The 13012-nt window shown below is 40.3% G+C and overlaps 1 protein-coding gene across 1 annotated transcript in view; it reads left to right on the plus strand.

Annotated features, from left to right (window-relative positions):
• The window catches only part of LOC126273385 (neural-cadherin-like), an 872522-nt gene that overhangs the window by 180048 nt on the left and 679462 nt on the right, over window positions 1–13012 (plus strand). The window contains exon 7 of the mRNA XM_049976938.1: window positions 2165–2290. Coding sequence (XP_049832895.1) covers window positions 2165–2290 — 126 coding nt within the window. The remainder of the gene's footprint in view (window positions 1–2164; window positions 2291–13012) is intronic.

The raw sequence follows: 13012 nt of genomic DNA on the forward strand, positions 1-13012 counted from the left end.
ACCTAGAAGTTTTTACTTCTTCTCCCTGAATACTAATTATATTCCTGAATTTCTCCTTGACTTCCTTCGCAGTCTGCTCAGTATGCATGTTGATTAACATTGGGGATAGGCTACAACTATGTCTCATTGCTTCTTCAACCACTGCTTCTCTGTCATGCCCTTTGATACTTGTAACCGAAGCCTGGTTTCAGCGCATGTATAGTCTTTCACTCACTCTTATTCTGGCTATAAAAAAAAAATAAAAATAAAAAAATAAAAAATAAAAACTAAATCTACAAATGCTGAGAATGTAGGCTTGCCTTTCTTCAATCTGTCTTTTAGGGAAGTCATATGGGAAATATTGCCCTTGGTATTCCTACATTTCACCAGAATCCAAATCGATCTTCCACGAGACTGAACTCTACCAGTTTTTCTGTTCTTCTGTAAATAATTCATTTCAGTATTTTTACAGCAATGACTTATTAGCAGATAGTTCACTAGTATTCAGACCTCTCACTATCTGCTTACTGTTACACTCTGGTTATTATTACATTCTTCTTGAAGTCTGAGGGTATTTCCCCTGTCTCATATATATGTTTTTCAGTGGTCAATATTTCCTATTAACATTAGCCTCAGCATGTTCTCTTGTCCTCCACCTGCCTCTTACCTAACTAGAAAAGGAACTTTCTCTCCAAAATATCTTCATGTAGGATCCATTATTTGTGTTACTGCAATCTTATGCATTTTTACTCAATTTGGCATGGTTATATTTAATGCAGACACCATGAATAAGAAAATATGTAAAGCTAGAGCACTACTATGAGTGGAATTTATTATAGTGTCAGGATTCACCATTAACTGGCAGAAAAGAATACTTAACTCCTCAGGACTAATTTTGATATTAATGATTAAGATTATACATCCTTTCTTACAATTTATGCATTTTATGGTAGCTTTTACTCTAATCAGTGCTTGTATGCTTTGTGGGTGGCAGAGAAATTCATTGGTTTGGGAGACAGATACATGAAAGAATTTGGAGAGCAGAAAAGGAAGATTAGTTTTAATGTCCCATTGATTATGAGCTCATTACTGATGGAGTGCAAGCTCAGACTGGAGAAGAGTGAGGAAGGAAATAGGATGCATCCTCTTCAAAGGAATGGTATTATCATTTCCCTTAAGTTATTCAGAGAAATTATGGAAGACCCTAATCTGGTTGGGAAGATGAATGTGCCTTTGTGGCTGTTTAACATGTGGGAATCAACAGTTATGAGCATGGTGATATATGGCATGAAAGATCAGTTTACAGACAAGATCTGGCAGATAGAACCCATCTTGGCAAGACCAGCAGTTAATCTAGATGGACTGTTTGCCATTGCAAACTTCATGTCTGCAGATGTAGTGGAAAACATAGAAGTTGTATTCTGCATATGAACTAATAATGGTAGCAACATAACCACAAGGTTCAGTGTCTCTGAAGCCAGTTATAAAAAAGGAATTGGGAAGAACTTGTGCAGATGTCCATCAACTTCAGGAGAGTAAGTATCTAATCATGTGGTGAAGGAATGTCAGTGAAGACATACCTTCATAGCTTAGATACAGATTACTGTTATTCCAGAGGTGGGCCATGTCTGGAATAGATGAAGATTTGTATGGTTATGACATTTATAATGCTCCTGACAACAACTGTCTGAACAAATACCAATGTGTGTTACTGATAAGTGGTTTCTTAAACATTTTGGAAATTATTTACAATCTATTAATTATTTTATCAATAACATATAGAGAACTGTGTGGCTGTTTAGTAACACACCAAAGAAAAAATATGCTACAACTGACCAAACACCTCATGACAATACTGTTTAAATTACTGTGATTAGTTTCAGATGCAGGTTCACATTTAGACAGTAGCTTAATTTTCTAAGCAAAGTTAAAACTTTGGTCATAAAGATAAAGTGTTATTTATATAAGATAGAGCAGAGTACTAAGTGCTAGATATGTGCCTTGTTGGAACCTGAGCAGATTACCTCATCTTCCCCCTTATTTAAAAATGAGAGTATTGATCTACTGTTTATGCCTGCTGCAGAACTTTTCATAACATTTTCTTAAGATAAGTATCATCTTGTTTCCTTTGGTATTGTATTGCCAGTTTCTAAATGTGAGGATTATTAGAGAAATTTTTGTACAGGTACACGCAACAGATGAAGATAAGGGAGTTAATGGACAGGTGAAATATTCCATTGTCCAACAACCTAATCAAAAGGGAACTAAATTCACTGTTGATGAAGAAACAGGTGAAGTCTCAACAAATAAGGTTAGTATAACTGTGGTAAGATAACATAAATTATATTAGGTCAAGATGATTTACAAATATGGAGAGTGTCCCGAGTTCAATATGGTAAATCAATGACAAAAAGAAAAACCATAAGATTTTTCTGTGTAAACTGCTTTCATTTTTGTTCAACAGGATTTAAAAATCTTGACAGAGAGTAAATACCAATATGTAGATAAATGTCAAATTCAAATAAACTGAAATTTCATTTTGATACAATTACAAATGGGCTGTGTTGCTTACTGTACTTATTTCGATGGTCAACTGCCAGTCCCTGCACCAAACAACTCAATCCACAGCTGATTTTCCTGCTTTTTGGTAAAATTTTCTGGCGTTGCAACTCCCTTAAAAACTAAAATATCTCCTGCAAATGATCTTATAGACTCCTGAACTACTCTGATAATTTATATCTATTATGAACGGTAAGGACAATATAACACTCTCTTACAGTAGTCCTCGAGTTACTTTTTCCTCTGCTGATTTTACCATATAGAAGAAAATGTCTAGAGATCTGTCTGCTAGAAAGTCTTGAATCTAATAGCAGTGCTATCCAGTATTCTGTAATATCATATTTTGATCTCTTGGCATATTGCAGAATTCTACTGACTCTTTTCTGGAAGCCATAGCATTAAATTGGATGCTATTCTGTATTGTCCTCTGGATCTCATGGATGGACAGAGTGAGTTGAGTTTCATAATATTGCTCTTTGCAGAATCTGAGTTGTTTCCTATATTGTAGAGGTGGTTTCCATTTACCAAGAAGGTCATCATACTCTGGTATCAGTTATGTTACATAATTTTACAACAATACAGACCTATAATTATGTGGATACTTAATAAAATGGGAATGATGTACACCATTTTCCAATCACTTGGAACCCGTTGTTGTGTTAGCAGCCTATGATAGACTGCTACTAGATGGTTCAAATACCCTTTTATTGTTATTATGGTGAAAATGATTAAAATACTCATATTACTTCCAACACCTCAGAAGTATCTCCTGTGATATGGCTCATGTTATATTCTATCACACCTTGAAATGAAGTACAAGAAAAATTTAGAAATGAAAATCTACATTATTTGTATCTATCTAAGCCAAGTTTCTATACATCATCATTATTATTCTTGGCACAGTAGTATAATTAATGATTCCTGCTTGCTAAAATAGTTCCCCTGTTGAAAAAGGGTGATAAGCTTAAAATAGAAAACTACAGACCTGTCTCACTTCTCCCAACTTTCTCTAAGGTTTTAGAGATACTAATGAAATATAGAGTCACACATTATCTTAATATCCACAATCAGATAAACAGTAATCAGCGTGGATTTCAAGCTGGGAGAAGTACCAAAACAAGTGTACTGGAATACACAAAAGAAATAATCACTAAATTGGATGTGCTACCAAAACATATCAAAGAGCTGGAAAATGAGGATAAATTTAAAACTGTTATAAAGAACCACATGCTTGACAAATGTTATTACAGCATAAGTGAATATCTTTGCGCAACTGTATAAGAATATATGTTTAAGTTAATGTGACAAATGAAATTACATCAGTTAATATGTCTGTCAAGCACATAAGAAATTATGTTATAAAAACACTTATTAGTTGTACATTGTATTGAACATAAGACAGATTCATATGAATTCTGCACAGATAACAATTTTGTAAAGATATTATATAGTTGTTAAAATGTACCCTGACAAATCCTATATCACAAATGTGATCATTGGGATGATAATAAATAAATAAATAAACCGAATTTTCTGTGTTTAAATTCATGTCTTCAACTCTTTAACTGCATAGTACACAGGATATTTGATTTGTTCTTCTATATCTTTTATTACTCTTCCACATAAAAGATTTGCCATGGTGATCTCATTGCAGAAGTCCAGAATAACCTTCACTCTCAACTCAAATTTTTAGGCTCGTACAGAATCTCTCCCCCAAATCCATCTCCCTCCTAACTCCAGCTACCTCCACATACCAAGCTCCTACTGTCTTGCCTAAATCTATAACCCTAACAATGAACACACCATTGTAGCTGGTTACTGTGTTCATACTGAAAGAAGCTCTCATTGACTACCTCCTACTAATAAACCGCAGCCTGAATGCTCATATAAAAAATGTGAACCACTTCTTTCACTAGGTCTCACCTCATAAACATCTGGATCCCTGTTTGTCACTGTTGACACCAACTCCCTACAGACCAACATCCGCCATGCCATGGTCTTGCCTCTGTTGAACACTACCTCTCCCAAAATCCTTTCAACTACAAATTCACCACCTCGCTCATTATATATCTAACAAACTACCCTTCTTCCACGTAAGTTTTTCTCCTTTGAGGGGAAGATATACAAAATCTTCAGTATGGCCATGGCCAGCCACAAGGTAACCTTCTACACCAACCTAAAGAAAATCTTTCTAACTACTCAAAACCCCAAACCCATTGTCTTTTTCAGATTTGATTGATGGTATCTTCATGACCTGTATCTTCAGAGTCTCAACACCTTCTCAACCACCTGCTTCATCTGGTCCTCATAAGCCAATGTGCCACCCTCCTGGACATTGTCCTCCACCTCCCTAATGGCTCCATCCAGACCTCCACTCATATCAGTCCCACTAACTATCAACAGTACCAGCATTTTAATAATTTTCCACCCAAAAAGTCACTCAAGCATTGTGCATGTGCAATGATGTGTGATGCTTTGCTCATTACACTGTAGTGGCTTCATAGCCACTGTCAGATTATGGCCAAGAGCAGAGCTGACAACTCAGTGGAAGAACATGTTGCTGGGAACAACATATTTTATTTCAATGGTTGCTTCAATGCTCACTGCATCTGAATCCATTTCCAAGACACCATTTTCTTTGACTGGCATAGATGGGAGTTGCCCATAATCCTCCAGGCCTTATTCTCCACTAGCATGTGCCTCACACCTGCCTCAAACACTGCCCTATGGCCCTAACTTCATCCATCCTGCACTCCCATTCTCTTCTCTGTAGTCTCCCTCTTCCTCTGTTCTATCTCCCCCTCCAATCATCTGCACCTTTCAACATCTCAGCAATTCAATAACACTGCCTGAAAAAAAAAAAAAGGAAAAATGAAATAAGTACACTCTTGAGAGGTTTTCAGTTTAGTCAAGATATGTTGTTGCAAAGACGCATGTAGAGAACATGAAAGATTACATTTACAGTTCAATAGCACAAGCAATTCTGAGTTACCAGGTATCCATCCACGCTGAAGCACCCATATTAGCATGAAATGTAGCATCCACATGCAGCAATGCAGGCGCTGTCTCTGGCATCCAGTTGATTGTACAGATTGTGAATGCTGTCCTGGAAGACATTACAGAACACCTGCTCAACCTGTTCATATTGTTCTGTGTAATTTGGTTGATGAATAGCTGAGTTACTTCTCGTCCCATCACATGTGCTTGATTGGAGACGGTTCCAAAGATTGTGTTGGCCAGGCAAGTTGCTGCACATCTTGCAGAGCACATTAAGTTTCACAGACTGTGTGGCAAGCATTATCCTGTTGGAATAACACATCACCTTCCTGCTGCCAGAACTGCACAAGAACATGTTTAACAACATTCTGCACATGTCAAGCACTGGTTGGTATCCCCTCCATAAACACCAAAGGTGAATGAGAGTTGTAACTTATCACACCTTATCACACCCCAGACCATAAGGCCCTGGGAGGGGCCAGTGTGTCTTTAATGAATGCAGTCGATGAGGCAGTGCTCACCAGGCCTACATCATACATGCAAATGACCACCATTTGCAACAAGGCAGAGCTTGATTTCATCGTTGAAAAACACGGCATGTCATTTCATCTTCCAAGTGATCCTCTGAAGACACCAATCAAGCCATGCACATTGATGCTATGGGGGTGCCCTTAGTCCTACTCTTAATAATGGTTCACAGCTCTTCATTTTCACACATCTGGGCTCACAAGCCCTCTTACACTATGTGATCAAAAGTATCCTGACACTCCTAAAAACATACATTGTTCATGTTAGGTGCATTGTGCTGCCATCTACTTAAAGTTACTTCATATGAGCGACCTCAGTAGTCATTAGACATCGTGAGAGAGCAGAATGGGGCACTCCGCAGAACTCATGGACTTTAATGTGGTCAGGTGATTGGGTGTCACTTGCAACATATGTCTGTACACAAGATTTCCACACTCCTAAACATCACTAGGTCCACTGTTTCCTGTGTGATAGTGAAGTTGAAACATGAAGGGACATGTACGGCACAAAAGCGTACAGGCCGATCTTGTCTGTTGACTGAAAGAGACTGCTCACAGTTGAAGATGGTCATAACGTGTAATAGGCAGACATATATCCAGTCCATCACACAGGATTCCAAACTGCATCAGGATCCACTGCAAGTACTATGACAGTTAGGCAGGAGGTGAGAAAACTTGGATTTCATGGTCGAGCGACTGCTCATAAACCACACATCACACCGGTAAATGCCAAACGACGCCTCTCTTGGTTGTAGGAGTGTAAACATTGGACGATTGAACAGTGGAAAACTGTTATATGGAGTGACGAATCATGGTACACAATGTGGCAATCTGATGGCAACGTGTGGGTATGCAGAATGCCCAGTGAATGTCATCTCCCAGTTTACATAGTGCAGACATTAAAATCCGGAGACAGTGGTGGTTTGATGTGGTCGTGTTTTTCATCGAGGGGGCTTGCACCCCTCGCTATTTCATGTGGCACTACCACAACATAGGCTGACATTGATGTTTTAACCATCTTCTTGCTTCCCACTCTTGAAGAGCAATTCGGGGATGGCGACAGCATCTTTCAACATGATCGAGCACCTGTTCATAATGATGGCCTGTGGTGAAGTGGTTACATGACAATAACATCCTTGTAATGGACTGGCCTGCCCAAAGCCCTGACTTGAATCCTACAGAACACAATGCTGATTTCGTGCCACATGTCACCGACCAACATAGTTTCCTCTCCTTGGTGCAGCACTCTGTGAAGAATGGGCTGCCATTCCCCAAGAAAACTCGCAGCATATGATTGAACATATGCCTGCAAAAGAGGAAGCTGTGATCAAGGTGCCAACACCAAATTGAATTCCAGCATTACCGATGGAGGGCACCAGGAACTTGTAAGTCATTTTCAGCCAGGTGTCCAGATACTATTGATCACATAGTGTATCTGCCCTGTGATACCTTAAGATCTTCCACTGCTGCCCTTACAATACAATGATCCTGGTGAGCATCTGTGCTGCATGCACCTTGAGAACCTCATCTACAGGTCACAAAATGTTCATGTGACCACAGATACCAGCATCATTACACAACTGATGCAGCACATCCAAATTGTAAGGCAATGCTCCGAAAAAACCTTCACACCACCCAGAAGGCCACAATTTGCCCTCTTTCAAACTCTCTCAGTGGCTGTAGGAAGCACAAGTGTGTCTCCATGGCATGGTTGCCTGCTTGCTCCATGCATTTGCGCCACACTGAGCCTTCTAGCTGTGAGCATTCCTTATTAAAGAGTAGACACAGATGACACTCTGGTAGCTATGCCACTACACTATCTGTTGGCGGATGATGATGATGAAACCATTATCAGTACATCTACTATCCCCCAGTGTATTTGGTGAGTTGTGCTTTTATTTATTTTCCATTAAGGACAGTTTGATCTACTAGTTCTAATAGATATAAGAAGTTGCTCTACCTGATGGTTGTGTAACTAACTACTCAAGAAAATTTTCAGAAAAGATGTTCAGAGCAATCTCTGATGAATTCCTGTCCCTGACAACTTTTTTAATCATTCTGCTATTACTCATCTGTTCTTTAGGTGACAAATTGAAATCTTCCCCTATTAAAATCACAATCACATGGTCAGAAGATTTATCTGGGATATTCTGCACATTTTCTTTGAAATGTATCTTCACTATAGCTCCTCAAGAAGGTGGTCTATAAAAGCATCTGACTGCCATATTTTTAGTGCTTACCTTCATCAAAATTATTTCACATTAGGAACCTGTAATCACCTCCTAAATACAGGGCTAGCTGGAAAATAACCTCTGTTAGGCTACAAATAAATTACTGGAATAGTTAAAGCCAAATTATTAGAAAAATGGTTGCACTGTCCATTGTCTTACTTCTCTACCTAATCATCATTCATATTTAAACATTTATAGCTGTTAATGTGTTAAAAACTTCTGTCTGTATAAAAGAACTGCAGCTAGTCCATGACAGCAATCTTGGATTCCTTAGTTGGAGTAATAATGTTGGGAGTCAAGCCACTTTTTGTGCTTGAAGTGGTGAAAATCACACATGACCAAGTCTATGCTGTGGGGCTGATATTAAAGAAAGTCCTGAATGATGTAAAACTTTGTGTTTGATTTGCAGAGTGTATCTGAGCATTGTTGTACAGAAACACCACTAATGCCTTTACACAGCTTTTAACCAGCAAGCTGCAGAATTGATTGTCATTCCACATTGTATAAAATGTATGGATAAGAGACTTCTAGCATCCCAGAATATGTTGAATATAACCTTTCTGCCAGACAGAGTTTTGGATGCATTTGAAGGCATGAGTAGTAGCAAAATATTTTTGCAAAACTGATATTAGCAGAGTGGTATCTATAGCTACCATTGGATGAAGCTCCTAGCAGTTCAGGGTCATCCTCTATCACTACAATTGCCTCCCTTTTGGCACGAATAGTGCCCCTGCAGTTATTCACCATTACCTATTAACAGTTTACCCACTGTCCTGTGCTGCACTAACAACCTGGATCTCATCCTCGTTACTAGCAAAATGAGATAATCACATCTACACAATCTTTGCCTTCTTTTCAAAATCTTACAACACAATGGCACCTTACAATGCAATGGCTTCTATTACAACTTAAAGAAATATGAACTCCTTAAACCAGAGGCTGACTACATGGTACACATCCTTAATGTGGATGGCTTATGCCCACTGAATAAAAATGTCAAAGCCACCATCAGACTTCCCCCAATGACTATCTTTAAAGTATTACAGTCCTTCCTGGGAAAAGCCAATTACTATGGGAAATTTATCCCTCAGGTATCAGATATATTCAAATTTCTCAACCTTCTGACAAAAGTGCTAAATTTCAATGGACTACTGTTTGCCAATGGGCTTTTGAGCACTTAAAGCATGGCCTTCAACGTGTCCTTTGCCTACCCACCTTCAGCCCCAGTAAACAATTGGCCCTTGTGACTGATGCTCCCTGCAACCTGGCATTGGTACAGTTTTATTGCACAAGAATCCTGATGTCACAGAAAATTCCACTGTTTATACCTAAAAACATTACATTCGACTCAACTCAGCTATAGCCAAATAGAAAAAGCAGCACTGTGAACCATTTTTCACATCAAAATATTTCATAATTCCCTGTAATGAATGAAATTTCACCTGATTACCTGCCACCCTCTTCAGTCTTCACTGTCTTCTGTCTTATACTGGAGAAAACAGCTCAGCGATCCTAAAGTTCCAATACTAACCACCTCTCAGCATGTCAATGTGGATGTATCCTCCCTTCTCCCCATGGTTCCCAAGCTCACTTCAGTCAGCAGGATCCAATTTCTTTTGCCATCAACAGAGAGCTACTAGATGTTCTTGATAGATTCCTCATCACCACTGCACAAGAGGGAACTAAAGCCATGGTACAGGACCCAACACTCAAACAAGTCCTCTATTTCATCACCTAGGGCTTACCTGAAAATCTATGCACTAAAATTGCTCCCGAACTTCAAACCTTGCAGTCGCTACGTCATCTACAAGCTGTTGGTGATATCCTTGTCTGTTCACCTGCATAGGACAAATGTTGAATCTCCTTTCCTATGTGACCCCACTCCACATCAAACAGCTTGTGAATGATGTACACCAAGGCACTTGGTGTGTGGCACTTCTACTTGCCAGGCATGTCTCGGCACACACAACTTGCTGTCTGTGGCTGTGCTACCTGTTTTCACCCCACCTGACGTCACAGCAACTATGACAGCACATCCAGATCACCCACACTGGTCCCTTGATGGTATGTGGCTAGTGATCAAAAATGTATTCTTTAAATTTCCCTATAGACCATAGCTTTCTCAATAACTACTGCATCAACCACAAATATTCATCCTCTAAGAAATATCTTATCCATAGAGGTAGCTCCTCACACCTTGGTCTCAGACAGTGGACCACAAGTTTGGTCTATTTGGTTGTTTGCAGAAACAATGGCATCCAACAAATGATTTCTGCTACTCTTTATCCTGCTTTTAATGGCAAAGCTGAGCATTTAATGCACACATTCAAAATGCAAATGAGCAACGCTGTCATTACTACCAGTAAGGAAGAGGCACTAAATGCCTTTTTTATCAGCATACAATAAAACCCCAGTCCAGGGCCAATCATCAGCTCCTATCCTTCATAGCCACTGGCAGCACATACTACTGGACCTCCTGCAGCTAGCACAACAACATATGATGTCCAGCAGCCATACCCAATATGCAGTGGGCACTATGTCTGGGCCCACACATATGATTAGGTCCCAGAATGCATTCTGAGAGTTGTCACAGCCATTCAGGTCCACATGATGTTTGACATAGAAGTATATGGCACATGCCTAGTCTGATGCACAAATCAGCTCTGCCCTTGCCTACTATCCAGTAAACTGGCAACAGCTTGGCCTCCTCCAGTATTGGCTCCAGCCTGGAGCCACTCCAGACATCTTCCCATCATGATGCAGTCCTACAAGAAGATGCTGCAGAGGTACACGATAGCACTTTGTTCCCCTGTTTCTATCATCCATGCATTTGATGCTAAGGATGTTGTGCCAGCTTTTGAGGTGCAGATGGATGAGACACTTTCAACCTCCCTGCCACAACTGGGTCTCGAGATGCATTTCATGTGGAGGAAGCATTGGTGAGACACCCACCTACACTTCCCCTCATTCAGCTGGCTTGCCACCTCCATCATTGTCCTGGACGTTTTTGGTCATATCAACCATTCCCTGGAGGGGGAGAGATCTTTTAGCTTGTCTGGATAATGATACTGATCCTGCCACAGAAGATATTGTCATTATTGAATCAAAGAGGTTATGGGGTGTGTTAACTCAGGATAGGTGGTGCTCCCAGCAACTCGCCTGATTCTGCCAACTAGAGTTCAGAATGCCTTTACAAGCAGTGGATTATGAACAATCTCATGTCACACTACCTGGAGCTGGCTACTCATCATTGGATTTCACCAAAGATTTATATATTGAGTATTAATTGCTGCACTGATAATGACTTTGGCAGGACTTACGGACATCCTGGAGAACCAAATAATAATTAAAACATACTAAGATGTATGCATAAAGTTGTCTGATATATGAGACATTATGAAGCACTGGGTTTCAGAAATTACTTCATCAAGTTGCTATACCAGTCTGAAGCTGACTCGAGATTGATGACTCCTTCTGTCACAATCAAGAATATCTGTCCCTCCATTATTAAACCAATGATACGATCAACACACAATACTTTCATTTGCCCAATGTTCCCATGGGATATATTGCAGGGAGAGTTCCCATCTATGCATTTCAGAAAAGCTGGTGTTGGTGGGAAGAATCCAAACGGCACAGGCTGTGAAGAAGTCACTGAAATGAAGAATGTCATGCTGGGCAGTGTGCTGAGCAGCTAGAGGAATCATTCCCAAACACCCAGAATCATAAACCCCACACCTGGTTCAGATTCAATGATGACATCTTTGGGATCTGGGGATCAAGGGTAGGAAAGCCTATCCACATCCCTCCAGAACCTCAACAGCTTCTCCCCCATTTGCTTCACCTGGTCCTACTCAACCCCACAAGCCACCTTTCTAGATGTTGACCTCTGCCTCAGAGATGGCTACATCAATACCCCTGTCCATATCAAACCTACTAACCACCAGCAATACCTCCACTTCTACAGTTGTCATCTGTTCCATACCAAGAAGTCCCTTTCATACAGCCTAGCCACTCGTGGTCTTTGCATCTGCAATGACAAACGGTCCCTCTTAAAAAATACTGAGCATCTCACCGAGCCCTTCACAGACCGTAATCATCCTCCCAACCTTGCACAAAAACAAATCTCCCATGCCTTATCTTTCAAGTCTCCCACGACCTCAAAAAGTCTCACCGTCTGGCCACAGAGAAGCATTCGCCTCATAACTCTGTAACACCCAGGACTGGAGCAACTGAATTACATTCTCCGTCAGAGTTTTGACTACACCTCGTTGTGCCCTGAAATGGGAAATGTCCTGCCCACTATCCTTCCCACCACTCCCACAGAGGTAATCCACCGACCACCACACCTACACAATATACTCATCCATCCCTACACAACTCCTGCTCCCAACCTCCTACCCCAAGGCTCATATCCCTGTAATAGACCTAGATGCAAGTTCTGCCCCATACATCATCACCATCACCCATTCCAGTCCAGTCACAAACATCACCTATCCCATCAAAGGTATAATTCAACCACTGTGCTGCACTGTATGCGGGCACGACAACCAACATGCTGTCTGTCCATATGAATGGCCACCAACAAACTGTGGCCAACAAACAAATGGACAACCATGTTGCTGAGTACACCACCCAGGATGACGTTCTTCATTTCAATGACTACTTCAAAGCCTGTGTCATGTGGATCCTTCTCACCAACACCAGCTTTTCAGAATT

The sequence above is a fragment of the Schistocerca gregaria genome, chromosome 5 (assembly GCF_023897955.1).
Source record: "Schistocerca gregaria isolate iqSchGreg1 chromosome 5, iqSchGreg1.2, whole genome shotgun sequence".
Lineage (NCBI taxonomy): Eukaryota > Metazoa > Arthropoda > Insecta > Orthoptera > Acrididae > Schistocerca > Schistocerca gregaria.